Here is a 14,912-nt window from a genome sequence, read left to right as displayed (position 1 = left end):
CAACAAAAATCACTTCAGAGAGCCGGTGTTTGTTGAAAGGCTTTGGTGTTCCATTTCATTATACCGCACCACATTTCATGATTTCTAGCTCTGTTTGTTCAGAGGGAAACCAAACACACAGGCAGGCAGACCGTGATGTGGTCAATCACCATATTCTCAGACCCAATTTCCCATCCAGTCTTATTTCAAATTTCACTGGGCAATATAGCCCTGAACACCAATCTAAAACGAGACACCGGAGACCAAAAGCTCATGAACTGTTTGAGCCCAATTTTGGACGCCTGTAACTGGTTTTGGTTTATCATTACAGAGATTACATTCGGCTGTGTTATGACTATTTAGAATTACTGTTTAACTGTGTTCTGCCTTCAGAATCTAGTCATGTTGTAGTTTACATCTATCACAAAGTAAGAGTGTAACTGTGGCATGGACGAGTGATGGAGAATATATTTATGTAATGAAATCATTTGAAAGAATACATTACCCTACAAACAAAACAGCAGCATAAACAGGCCTGCATTAAACAGTAGATGTTGCACCACAATTGTTTACAGGAGGGACTGAATGCCAGAGAATCTGCCTCTCTCTTTCACTGTTCTCACTACGGCAAAACAAACAGGTACAAAAGGGGTGTAGCAAGAGGAGATTGTCCACGAATCAATCACTGATGGCGTAGTTGTCTTGAATGGATACAATTAAATTTACCTAAATTTATTACAAAGCTGTGTTAAATATTTGATTCTGATTGGTCAATCACAGCAGTCTGAGGTCTGTTATTTCTCGATAACAGACCTTTGTTATGAAGAACAGACCGTTGCTAGGGATTCGACTCTGATCACACAATCCGGAGGACGAACTGTAGTCATATCAATTATCGGTCGGTCTGTTTACAGAGAGAAAAAAAGAAAAGAGAAGAAAACAGCGGAGAGAAAGCAATAAAGACTAAACGATGCAAAAACTGGACGACTGAGAAATCGACAAAACTGAAGACGGCACATGAAGTAAACAAACGGAACACAGTACAGGATTCGGCGGCGTTTAAAGACGGTGAATGGAAAAGAAAATGTCAACAGACTGACTGAGTGACGAGACAGAAATCCTCAATAGGTGCGTTCACCTTGTCTTACTTCACCATCAGTGGAAATGTTTCCATTTAATGTGAGTACCACAGCTAGCTTGGCTCATTTTAAGAAGGCTACAGAGTTAATCGTTGCTATGGACGCAGCTCTCACCGTGAGTGTAACGGATTATTTTTAAACAGAAAATGAAAATATAATCTTTTTTAAATTAATAAAATAATTTCCAAATTGATATTTGTGTCAAATTATTTAAGTCGGTAGATGTGTAATAATTGGGATAATGTATAGTGAGCAGGTTCTTATCGCAGAGGATCCCTTATCCCACATAATAAGTCCCCTTCCCGTGTTGCTGAGACATTGTGCTTTTGGGAAAGGGATACTTGTGAGGTCAAAGTGACCTTGACCTTTGACCATCAAAACCATAATAACTTAATCCTTGTCTAAAACTATAACCTCCTGAAATATCACGTTTACAATAATAGGAAGGAAGAACAGACAACTCGAAAATAAAATGGCATTAAAATGTCACTATTGGAAAAACTGGGATTGTAACTTTAACACAGACAAACTGAACCTACAGCATGAGAAACATGTGAAAGTGAAAACACACTTAACATGCGAAAATATGCATAGACCTGCATACGTAACAAATTCACATGACGAAAGCAGGTGATTTTTCATACACATCCTCCTTCCAAAACAACAGAATAGGCTGGTTGCCAATGTCTCCTAAAACACTGTACGTATGACCAATTTCCCAAAGAGTGCCAGCATTGTAAACAGTCAAAGTTTGCTTTAGTCTAGGCTCCAAACTACTTGTTAAAAAGGTTTGGTTGAAATCAGTAAGAAGGTACATTAAGTTTAGTTCAATTAAGTCAAAGTTGACATTTGATTTTGGCAGGGGACACAAACATCAGTGTTCTGGGGGAAAGTCTTTTGTTTGTCTGACCCGCTGACTTCCTTCCTGACTTTTTGTGGACTCTTTATCCTGCGTCACCTGACTTCCTCCTTTGCTCTGATTATAGTTATTCTGGTCAGTGGAAATTGCTGCGCAACAATTCACAGAAGTACAGCGGTAATAGGGTGCTTGCACGGACAGCCTTTAAAGCTATTTTTCAGCTATTGCACAAGTAAAACGTAATATAATGTATTTAATTACATACATCATATGACACATAAAACCCATTTACATGTGATAACGCCGTGCTCCCTTCCGAAAATAGCTCCTCTTGTCAAGGAAACACCTCGCTACAAACAGCTAATGAAGATGGGAATTGTAGTGCTTTGTACAGCGCTGTGAGAACATGTGCAGACAAAGAGGGAGTCAAAGGCTGCACAAAGGGTAACACGCACCCTTGTAATGTGCATCATGAAAAATTGAATGCTAATGCACCTGCAGGAAAACATGGAAGCATCTGTCTATAGACAGCAGTAAGTCCTGCATTAGTCATAACGCTAAAGCATTTCATTACATCTTTCTGCCTCCCTGTTCTGTCTCCTCCGATCACTTCTCCTCTCTCTCTGGGAAGACGCTGCATCAAATAAAGCAGGCAGTAAATCAGTCTCGTTAAGATTATTAGTATAAACGTTCAGTTCTCTCTCTCTCTCTCTCTCTCTCAGGGGAGCGCTCTGCTCCTCTCTCATGGCCATACAATGCAGCCATGCTAGAATAATAGGGCTCCCTTGGAGTTCCTCAAACGTGCTGTATATCACATTATTATTAGTTGGGAGCCATGATGACTAATTATACTCTACACAGGCATTGTGTTCCTCCTGGTGCCTACCATATTATTCATGGATATTGTGTATTGTCATATTAAAGCCCTTTTGTTGGTTTAAATCATTCAAGATGTCAAGCAAGAAATCAAGTGATATGACAGACACATTTTTATAGTGTCAAAGAAAGACACACATTTCACTAAATAAAGAAACCATGATTGCCTTTTCCCGTCTTAATGGATCGCAACACAACAACTGCTACAGTATGGATTGCTTGTGCCAACATGCTCGCTACCCACTCAAACACCCTGTCCTTTTCATTTCATGCTCTCAGCCAGCTGAATAAGCAAAGAGACGAGACAACGCGCTCATAGGACTTGCAAAACACACTGAGACGCTGCTGATAATTTGCATCACACACAACACTTCAGATGTGAAAAGGTTTAAAAGCGTCCCCTGAGATCGCTGTCGTAGAGAGTCGGAGAATTCCCGTGGCCTGAGTGAGTGTTCACTCTCGTAATATTACTAATCATGACTTTTAAGAGGCTGCAAAATCATCATGAATCACACAGTTAGTACAGCCAGTATCAGCTGTAATGTTATACAGTCAAAGTAGTGCAACAAACTAAATTACTCATACTCTCAGAGCAATTTAAAATATTTCCAGGGATTTTGAACCCCACTGGCAGAGTGGATGTTTATTTATACTTGAGTGCACCTATGGTTGTGTGTGATTTTTGCAGACAATTAGCATTTCTGAATGACCTGCGAGCCTCTAGTGAGGTAACAAATACATGCCGTGGAGGAATCAGGCAAAGACAAAAGTGTGATTTACTGGAAAAACAAAGCAGATCGATCAGGAATAAAACTCAGATAAATCTCTTAAATGAGCCACTTTTGTGAAAATGGAGAGTTATGTGGGGTGTTAAGTTTGAATTTGACGTCTGACTTATGGCGTCTGTGGCATGCTCCTTCCATGGTCTGTTAAACACAGCTCAGTGAAATGATGAAAATGAATAGCGCAGGCTTAATCCTGACACAGAGGACGTACGGTTTTCAAAATGAAATATAGTTTTCAAGGGAAAAAGTGGCATCATGCGGAGATTCTAGGAATCCAATCAATCGAATGAAGTGAAACCAATCAATTAAAAGCCACACTGAAAATCTGGTGACTCTTTAATAACCGCACACGCAGCTGGCACACGGATCCTTCAGCTGCGCCGTGGTTGAATAGTTGTTTCTGCTCCGATCAGCAGGATGTATCCACGCTGTCAGCTCTCAGATTGAACGCGCGCAGCTCGGAGCGCCTCAAACGACCCCCGTCTTCTATAATAACACAAAGGTTTTTCTAGCACTCAACTTTCAGAGGATTCGGGTCGTGGTGAAACTGTTTCGACTCAAATGCGACTCTGAAATTCGGCATTAACGCTTCCTCTCGATGCAAAAGTCACAAAGACATTTTCTGTGAGAGCACCAGAACAGCTTTTATGACAAGAATACAATGCCCAAGGTTTTCTTTACTATTATACTTGTGGCCTTCATTTTGTGCAGCCTTATGATTTATGTCTCTCAGTTTTTACACCATTATTTCTGGAGTATGTGCATAGTTGCGTCATTTGTCTTTGTCCAAATCAACTGGCTTTTTCTTTAACTTAAATATACAGTATATAGCACTTGAAGTTAGAGTGCTTAAGATCATGAAATCAGATTCTTTTTAAGGACATTTCTTCTCTGCAATAGGCATTCAGTGTAAATACATTCAGTGATTAGCTCAGTATATAGTCGTATTATTGTCCGGCTTCCACACAGAAGGATTTCACAGGACGTGATGCAGCATATCAGCTTCACAGTGTATTTACAGGTCGCGGGGAGTTCTACTGCATAATAAGAAACAACATCAAGCCTTTTGTAGCTGCAGAGGGAGCTGTGCAAGTCTGATAAATTGCATCCAATTATGTCACTTGAGGCAAAGTTGGCTGCATGTTGGACAGCGCTAATGCAAACTGAACATTTCCTACAGCCACTGCTTCATCCAGCCAAACCCGGGTTGGCTTTTATTATGAAGCAATCCATCGCAATCATTGATCAGAGGACGCGGCAAAAATACGAAACGTCACAGTTTTTCTTCTGTTGCATGTCTGACAAATTAGCTCGCATAAGAAGTTTTAGCTTCAGTGTTAAATTGTGCTTGCTTTATTGCAGAAACCAATGAGCGCTGCCAAACTGACTCACGCTGAAATCTTACGGATTGCAACTTTAAAGCTACTGTGAGGAACTTTCCGATTGTTGATTTTTGGCATCCTGTGATATCTTATCTCTTTGCTAATTTTGTCCTGTTCGTATGTAAATGAGTCTCGGAACCCACCGCCTATCACCTGACCACGACGTAGCCTCTGGGAGCAACGGCGAGCATTTCAGGCCTTATGCTTTAGCCAGCATTAAGCGATAAGGACTTCCGGCCAAGACTTACAGTCCAGTTAGCAACTTGAGAAGCGTCCGTGTGTTCACATCTAAAGTGAAGTAGATAGGTCTCTAGATAGGTCTGCAAAATAAACGGCGTCAATTCTTGGTTCATTAAATCCCCCGGAGGAGCGTCCGTTCATCTGTTTGTGGTGAGTCTCAATTTCACTGTTAATAGTAAGTTACACAGAGGCTGTGCTCTGGCTTACTCAGCGGTATGAACTCAAAAAAGAAATGATGCAGATTCATTAAAAGTAAAAATGCAAGCTTTGTCCGGTCTGTCCTCAGGAGGAGAAGAAAACAACTTTTAAAATGCTCGAACGGAGGCCGGATAGATCACTTGGACAGACCTTGTTTTCTGCATTCGCCGCAGCCAGCCAATCCGTGATTGGTCAGAAAAACTCGGACTATAAACATACCACAAAGGAAAACCAGAACATTTCCGATCCTAAAATCCACTTTCATGCCAAACATTTTTATGTAGAATCTGTAAATAGCGATCATATGTTAAGAGTACTTAAAGAAACAAATCCACCCTCTCGCTGTGGTCTCATTGGCTTTCATAGATCATAAAGAGGCATTAGTACTTATTTCAGTCTGTTTCATAACCAGCTAAAAACTGGAACTTAATGATCACAGGACTTCTTACCAAAATCACATCTGATATTTGAGATCCCTCAAATATATGTTTAATACTATGAGGTAATAGACATCTCTACACTGCTTATATAGTGGAAATGAAGGCACACATGTTTCTTCACCAAATTAAAGGAGATTATTTTCTTGAATATTTTAGATATTTCCTAGAAATCATTGAACTCTTTACATTCTCTTCTTGGCTTGTCTGTTCTTCACTCAAAATGTACAGCGTGTACAGGAGCTTACACCAAAAATGTCACCATCTATAAACAGGTGTAATGGAGCAAATGCACGTTAATGTCACAGCTTGATTATATTTTCATGTATCAGGGAACAGTGACATCACAGCTCTTTAAAAATAATAACGTCAAAATCTTTACATCAAGATGGCTGACTTGGAAGACGAGGTTCACAGAGAGCTATAATGTACTCTCGGACTTACTGAAAAAAACATGACGCTCTGTATCATGCACAACATATTTCTTTAAATAGCCCGCCATGAATGCCCTCACTGTGCTGCTCTCCATACATATTTCATACATTAGACCAAAAAGTCTGTCCTTCACCGTTAATTCTCCCTGCATTAAAGGTTGCTTTCAAGAGCTCCTGCCTGTTCGAAACGTTACATGTGGGCTGGTTTACAAGAGAATCCTGCTCTCTTCTCATCCCCCATAATGCAGCCGTACTGAAGGATATGCTGCTTAATGTGCTAATTAAAGCGTTCATGTTCATGTGTTACATGAAAGAAAACACAAACCCTTTACTCGCACAAACAAACACAGGGTTGCTGTCTTCCTCGTGCCCTATGACCGTGTTTAGTATTTCTTTAGTGTATCAGTCGCAGGGGAAAGATTCTGCATAACAATTAAGTTCTTTGATGCTGCATTTTGCTGATGATACAACTGTATTTCTTCCTAACAGGGATTTTAAATGCAGGGATTTAACTTGTTATATAGATTTTTACAATGAAGTGGTTTTTATTCGATTAAAGGATCAGAGTGCTTCTTCCACGGCAGGTTATTTTACTCAGAATGCAGCCCTTGCATTTTTTTTTCTGTGCCTTTTTTTTTTTTTTTCATCTATTACGGCAAATGCTTTCTTCTCTTCTCTTCCCATTTTCATCCTCCTGTTTGTTCTGCTTTGCTGCAGATCTGGAGCAGAGCAGTGGTTACCTTGGCCTCTGATTTTTTTTTTTATGCCTTTACATGGCATTGTCCGCTTCTTTCAGCCACAGTGTCTCGGCCAAAACCTCGGAACGACAAGTGCAGTCGACGAATCTGTATTCAGCTACAGGAACGGCAAAGAAAATGGACTAAAATCAATTATAGAATTTACTGTCTTTATCTGAACATGACATACATGCTTAGAGGGAGTATTTCTGTTGTGTTATCGCTTGTCTGTGAGTATATGTGCGACTGTGTACGCTATCATCCTTGAGGGTAATGTAATATGTGACCCGGAGGAAATTGAGCCCTCTCTGATGGACCTTTAGATGCCCCTGTCTCTTCCTTTCCCTATCTGCAGCTCCTCTAGCAGAAAATAAACATTACATTACGTCTGACTGCAGCAAACACAAGACTAGCATGCTTTTTAAATGCATTGATCTGAGGATAACATGCTTTCTGCAGAATTCAGTTTTTGAATATTGGATTGTGCTCAAAGATATCATGATTCAAAGAAGCTCACTAGGCCATTTCCTCCACTTGAGACAGCTCTCTGGAAGCATTAGCTGCTCTCTGCTTTGCCACAGTCAGACAGTTCTTACACCAACATGGGGGCCCTGGAGGATGAGGTGCAGCAGATTCTCACTGAGTGTGTTGAACATGCGGGTGTGTGAGGGGTCAGCTACAGTGCAAATTTTCTTGCATTCCAGCTGAGAGCATACGAGGTCTTTGGCACGGAGGGCCATCGCATAGGCTAGCCCTCTCGTGGTTTAGCGGTTAGTTGACAAAACGCTGCATAAAACCTGCTTTGAAACAACATCACTTAAGAAGCACGCCCACATCAAGTCGTGGATGGTTTCACAAAATCAAAACCCCTCCGAGTTATCACGGCAGTGCAGGGTTGGAGCATGAACTGAGGAAGACAGTAAGCACGTTAGTTACATAATGTGTCTCAAGTTGGGATTTGGCTTCCCCTGATATGAGGAATCATTCAGTCAATGTGTTAACAATCTTAGAAACGTCTCTTTAACATCTGGTGCACTCATGTAGGGTATTTTGTTTGGCACAGGGAAACATCATTTCTTATTTATAACCACCCAGATACAATGCCAAAATTGTATGGACCCACACTAACTGGGAAGTGGCTGCATGGTTTTGTGATCAGGACACCACGGCATGACAGGGAGTTTAACTGAACAGTTCAGGGCTTTAATTGAGGTTGCACATACGGCTATAGAGCAAGTTAAGAAGATAAAACGCCCAATTTCAGATGACCTAAATAAACATTTTGAGGCAATTATCTTGATGCATGCTGCTACGGTACAGTGTTCATTTCATTAAGGAAATTGATAACGATAAATGTTCTTCAACGACCATTTTTCCACGACGAGCTGTTGACTAGCTAAACATAGATCTTTAATCATAGAAACTCTGACGACACATATGTTCTGTTTTCGTTAAGGAGACGAGACGGGAGTAAAATGTTAGTGGTGAGCTGTCGGACATTCAAAATCCATGATATTTTAAAGCCTCAAGCACCAGTTAGAGATAAAGAAGGTGATTAACAACTTTCTCTGTTAATTCAGGCTTTCTGCTTTGGGCTCTGTGCGTACTCACTGAAAAAGGGGCGTTACGCATCTATTGACGCTTCTGCCGAACAAAATGGAGCGATCAGCGGCTGTCTGCTTCAGTCAGACTGGTTACAAGAAAAGCGATGATGAAATGTTGTGAACAAGCATAAAAACGTAATAAAGTGTCCTCATCGTTCTTTCACTGTATGGATGATCTGCTGAGATTTAAAGTGTTAAATTTACCTGAAGCAAATAGATAAAAATGAGAAGAGGGAGACTGGCCTAACGCTGGACTATAAAGCAGGGCTCTCCAACAGGTAGCTAACGAGCTAACGGCAGCTTGCGGTCTGGATTTTAGCAGCTCGCCAAGAGGTTCGCAGACTCTGTTCAAAAAATCTGACAACAATAAATGCACCTTGAAAGCCCCTGCCCCTTCCCCCTCCAATACAAAATAATAGGATAGGCCTATCAGCTGTCAATAAAAAACGGTGATGCTCCTGGCAAGTTTGTCAACGTCTGAACCGAACCAATCACACGTGTGGGCCTCATCTGTGGTCATCAGCGATGTAGTGCAAGCAGCTCTTGGCCACTTTAATTTTTTCAAAGTAGCTTTTAGATGAAAAAGAGAGCCCTGCTTTACAGGGTAAAAATGACTAATACTAAAAAGCATTTTTATTCTCAAGATGAAGACTAAATCTAAAATAGCTGCCAAAATTAACACTGCTACCATAGTTGTTTTTTTCATTAAACTGCCTAACTATTTTGAGCGACTCAAATTTTCTTAAACTTTTTTTGAAATGGATTTTTCATCTGATGGTTTCATATGAATTCACACCTTAAGATTAAGTAATTGTTATTTCCACAGAGTTAAAGTGTCATGTGTAATAATGGTGAAAAATGTCTCCTACACCAAGTTACCACCACTGAGCCATAAATAGTGTCTTGTACATTACGGCGTTTTCTGCAAGGGTAAAGGTCCACATTATATGTGCATCAGTAATTATGGACACTGTAAGACTTGAGGGCTTCAACACTCATATTTTCATTATTGATTAATCTGCAGATAATTTTGTTGAGTAAATTCATTTTTCAGCCTGTAAAATGTCAAAAATACAAACTCAATTTCCCAGAATCCACAGCAATGTCTTCAAATTACATTCATTTGTCTCCACAGACATTATTTTGACATAAAGTGAAATAAAAAGAGTCATTCAGCACTCTGGAGAAGCTGTATCCGGAGCATTGTTTGGCCATTTTGCTCAGAATTACTTTACATTGCTTCACAGATAAATCAACAATGAGAGTAGCTGCAATTCATTTGCTGGCAATCAGCTTAATCCTTTCAGCTCCAAAGAATTGTCGTTCTTAACAACTTCACCACTAATTCACTGGCAACTGATCCTGCTATTTAGCTTTAGTCCTCTTGCTCCTCTGTGACCTGTAAGCCTCTTCACTGACACGCTCAGATCATTCTGTGTACGTTATTTGAACTGTTTTGTGTCTGTGTGTAAGACTGTGCCACTTACTGTTAGCGGCGTAGTGTAACAATACAATAACCTGTGTTTAGGATGAGGAGTGTGAGGCATTGCAGCAGGGTAGGTGGCCTATAAATAGCCATAGCCCAGGGGCCTCTAGGAGTCTTTGGCTAGCCTTGAAACACACGCACACACACACGTACATGTGTATGTTAATTTCTTTTAAAGCAAGAGTCCAAAGGTCGTAGTTTAGTTGATGTTTTTGTTGTGTGCTACATAATCCAGTACTATAGTAAACATAATACCTAATACCTGCATATGTATTCCACACAGTAACCATTGTTGACATGACTTGTAAACCCTAAGTACCGTCCCCATCATGTATGTAGCAGCAAATTGAATTCTCTGCTCTGAAGCGGACACCTCAGAACAACCTGCGCTACAAAATCTACAATAGAGGTAATTGAAAATTTATCAGCGAGTTCTTTGAAGTGTTTTTTTTATAGGCCTGTTTGATCACAGGCTGAGCCGTGCCTGTAAAAGCCTGGTCCAGAATGATATGGCTATAATAGCGCAGATGTAATTCATCACTTCTTTTTTTTTTTCTTTTAGCCCTTTTGCAACTGCTGCGGTGAAAAAAAGACACTACAAATCCATCGGGCCTCCTTTTATAGGACATAAAAGTGAGTCTTAGGACAGGAATCTCAGAGTGCAATATAAAAGCGAGCAGTGACTCTGGTGTCAGCGCTTTGAAGGAGCCAATTTAAGTAGCGAGGCGAATTTGATGTAGATTATTGAGGATAGGTCAACACTTTATATCCCTCCGCTGAGCACGTTATTCTCCGTTTTATGAAAGAGCACAATGTAGATTATCCAGGCAGATTTGATATGAAATTGGAAAAATTGTTACCATAAATCCTGTGATTATTGAGCTACATTATAGGCACAGAGTAAAACCAATCTCTCTCTATTTCACTGCTCACGCGTCGCTAACTGTATACATATAATCACTTTAAGCCTGTTGTGAAGCGCTGCTAATCACAGAGCACTGTAGCAATCACCTTTGACACAAAACCGGCTCGGTTACAGGGAGTGCATTACGCTGCTTAAACAAACAAGACCCCCATAGAAAAAGATAATGAGATCTGAAATGATGATTCATTACACCATTGATTTGTATCTGAAATGTAAAAAAGGAAACACAGCTTCACTGCTGCTGTGAAAAGCAACATAAAGGGCAACCACTGCTGATACTGATGGGTTGATAAAGAGGCGCACAGAGGCTGCAGCAAATCCATAGTTAAAGGATCCATCATCACAGTGTAAGAACCAAGAGAGCCACCAATGGTGGCACCAATATAAGGAACAACTAAACCCATATGCTCATATCGAACTCTCACTATCCTCGACCCTCAGTATCCCCAAAAATGAAGCATCAACGAGGCTGCAAGTTGAGAATGTTGGAGTGAAACATCTTACCATGGCCCCCTCTGGTAAGAAAAGGCATCCTGTTGATGGCAATAGGAACCGTGCCATGCTTATTGTGAAAATGGTGGACATGGTGCGTGGTGCTGAGACTAGAAGACACACGTGCTGTTCCAGTCTGGATGGGCAGTACGGTTAGCAAGGCGAACCAAAAGGCTAGTCTTGAACAGTAACTCAGGCCCATGCCGAGGCTAAAGCCTGACCAGCTGCTCCTCTGTCCCAACACAGGGGTGGCTGCAAAAAGTCTACCCATGTATATCAGATCCACATGGGCCCAGTTCAGACAACTCGACCAAGCTTTGGCCTCTGACAGTTCAACTTGAAGACCGCAGGGCATCTCAGTGACAATCTGGACCCATTTCCTTCATAATCCCCTCAGTTTGGAGTCAAGAGATGATGGAAAAAAGATCCTTTAAAAAATGACCAAAGCTGGATTTCAGTCAAAGGAAGCAGTCAAAATCCAATTAATGTTCTTTTTAGAAGAAGAGCAACCAACTTATCTATTTTTGCTGGACATGTTGCCTTGCAAGATGTCTGCTGCACAGGAAAGCCAGTGTTAAAACCTCATTGAAAACCATCCCGAAGCACGTTCTTCTGAAAGTGAGCCGAGTGAATCCAAAACGCAGAAAAAAAACATCCAAATAAAAAATGGAGACGAATCCACCCGCGATATCAAACAGGCATCTTGCTGAACCATGATATTTAGGCTTGAGAAGTGGCAGGACAGAGCTTCATGTGACAAGAATTCTGATAAGAGTCTCCATCGCCCACAGGTAGAGCTGGAGGGCAGCTGAGCCTGCCCACTAAGAAGAGTGCCCCTCCACCGCGGCAGAAAACACAACACGCTTCCGTGGGAAACTGGATCATTTCATTAAGCAAAAAAGACAAGGAGATAAAAATACTCGCGAGTGAAGATGCAGCGATGAAGGGTGATGCAGGAACCAGCGCTTTTGTTCCCCTCTTTGCCGGGGAAAGGGAAGAGAGCAGAGATAGGGAGGGGGAGAGAAAGGAAAAGAGGGGGGGGGGAGAGAGAGGGAGCAGTATCTGCAGCGGCACGGTAAGGAGAAAATCCAGAAAATAAATAAATAATTTCTCAGTAGCTCCTCATTCACTCTCTCACAGACGCAGCGAATCCAGCGAACGGTAGCTTCTGGTGTGTCGGCGATCCACCAGAATGCAGCACAAGTGATTCTATTTCAAATGAACGTATGATCCGTCTCTCGTGCTCCACCTGCTCAGCCTCATGCAGCAAAGACTACTGCTGCATTCCCCTCACTGCTGCTGCTCCTTTCTCCTCTCCCCGTTCCCTCGTCCGGATCTGCTGTGCCGCTCTGACCGAGGACGCGTCTTAACGTGACAGCTGCGTGTGTCAGTCTCTGGAGGAGGGCAGGTGAATCGCCTCAGATGAGATCGCCTGGATGGCAGAGACGGAGATGTTGCCTCGGACTGCTGCAGCGGAAAATATGCTAATTAAAAAGCACCGACAGATCATAATGAATCCAGGATGGTTGAAATTCCAGGACAGCCTAGACCCCCGCGAAAATAACCTTGGCTTCGAGCTGCGGTCTAACGACGCAAAGATAAAGGAGCCCTTTCTGAAGGCATACTGTAGTCAGAGGCTCTGATCCAGCGAGGCACAGCATGTGCCTCTGTGTGTGTGTTTGTGTGCGTGTGTGTGCGTCTGAGAAAGAGAGTCTGTGAGCAAATGAGTGAGGAGGAGGAGGAGGAGCGGGGGGGGGGGGGAGAAAGGGTGGGTGAGCGATAGCAGGAGGGAGGGAGAGACAGGAAGAGACAGCGAAAGAGAAAACAGGCAGCCACGTCGCAAACACGCAGAGAAATAGTGAGGCAAGAAAATGGGTTGTGTGAATAAATACATGCTAGAGATTCACAGCGCACTGGCTCGCAGGTCCTGGCAGTAACACGTAGGAATCATACTGCAGAGGAGGAGCCTGATTTAGGTGAGCTGTCAGCGCTGTTACAGACTGAACACAAGGGTATTGGTATGGACGTGCTGCTAACAAAGATTTGAGAGCGCATGAATGATAGAAACAGAAATACCTGTCAGAATGATATAATACAGCTCATGGCTCAGGCTAGCTATAGGCTGCGATGCGTTATCCATTTGGATGGCATCAAGCTCTTGCATCACAATCCAATCTAAAGGCTCTGTTTCCCCAGCATTGCTTTGCTATACCTTTGCTGTTTTCTTCACACTAAATCAATTCTCACCATTCCCTCAGCCTGATGTGTTCACCTCGCATCTGTATACAAGTCACCTCTCTGTTAGAGCTCAGCAGCTCCCTGCTCTCATGCTGCTTAACCATGCAGAACCCATTCCTACCTATGACTGATCTCAGTTCAGCTGACATTTTTTAAGGAGGTGTTCTGTTTTCTGGGGTGTGGTGGGGAAATGTGAAGGTGGGATGAATTGGAATATATTGACACTTGAGAGAGGACGAGCGCGTTGTGAGAAACAGAGACAAAGTGGGGAGGGAACGGGAGGCATAGAGGAGAGGAACAGGGGAAAGTGAGAGAAAGAGAGAGAGAGATTGCAGGGGGGGAGAAGTAACGGGAGACCGCAGCGATATCAGCTAAATCACGGTCGATAGAGATATCAGCCGGGATTGCCTAGTCGGTGGAAAGGACACGCATGGAAACAGGAGGACAGAGGCAAGCCATGCAGCACCACCTCTCATAGTGACAAGAAGTCGACGCAGGCCATTACTCAAGCAGGGGCGGGGGGGTGGGGCGTGTTGGGCTGATTGAACAAAAAGAACAGAGGAGGGGGTGAGTGCATAACACTCTGGAATGGCAAGTGCCCTAACAGCGTGTAGACATTCATCTGCTGGTCGTATGGACAGGAACACAGTGAGAATTGAATACACATGTGTCTTTCAATCAGAGTCGCAGGGAGATTTAAATCCTTTATGTGCACACGCTTGTATATCTAAGCGCTGGGGAGGGCCTGCAAGCTTTAGCAAACACAATAGGAATGATGCCGAGAGCTGCAGTTCTTCAGCGCGTACGCACGTACAGTAATGATTATATGGTGTGAGAACACAATGGCAAGCACGGAGAATAATCCTCTGATTACGTCACAGAAAGTCTGTATGTCTACAGTCAAAGCTTCATCCGTTCTCACTTTTAAACAGGCAGAAAAAAAAGGCCGGCCTTGACAGTGATTCTAATAAGACATGCTCTCTAACTTGGACACAATTATGTCCAAATAAAGGCCAGCATTTAATTTCTAGTAACAGTGACTTGACTCGGTACGAGGAGTTCGGAGCGGGGTGATTTATAGCTGGTGACTTGAACTGTCGG

The 14,912-nt window shown here is 42.4% G+C and overlaps 1 protein-coding gene across 2 annotated transcripts in view; it reads right to left on the bottom strand.

The window, feature by feature from the left end:
• Positions 1-12,350, bottom strand: part of LOC138594075 (neurexin-2-beta-like) — a 35,224-nt gene extending 22,874 nt beyond the window's left edge. For both annotated transcript variants that reach the window (XM_069665156.1, XM_069665157.1), the window contains exon 1: positions 11,586-12,350. In XM_069665156.1, the coding sequence (XP_069521257.1) occupies positions 11,586-11,928 (343 nt within the window). In that variant the 5' untranslated portion in view covers positions 11,929-12,350. The remainder of the gene's footprint in view (positions 1-11,585) is intronic.
• Between the last annotated feature and the right edge of the window lie 2,562 nt (positions 12,351-14,912).

The sequence above is a fragment of the Semicossyphus pulcher genome, unplaced genomic scaffold, assembly GCF_022749685.1.
Source record: "Semicossyphus pulcher isolate SPU_LCO1_2020_fin unplaced genomic scaffold, fSemPul1.0.p SCAF_10, whole genome shotgun sequence".
NCBI classification, from domain to species: Eukaryota; Metazoa; Chordata; class Actinopteri; order Labriformes; family Labridae; genus Semicossyphus; species Semicossyphus pulcher.
The sequence above is the reverse complement of the archived record's forward strand: the minus strand, read 5'-3'. Positions and strand labels throughout refer to the sequence as shown.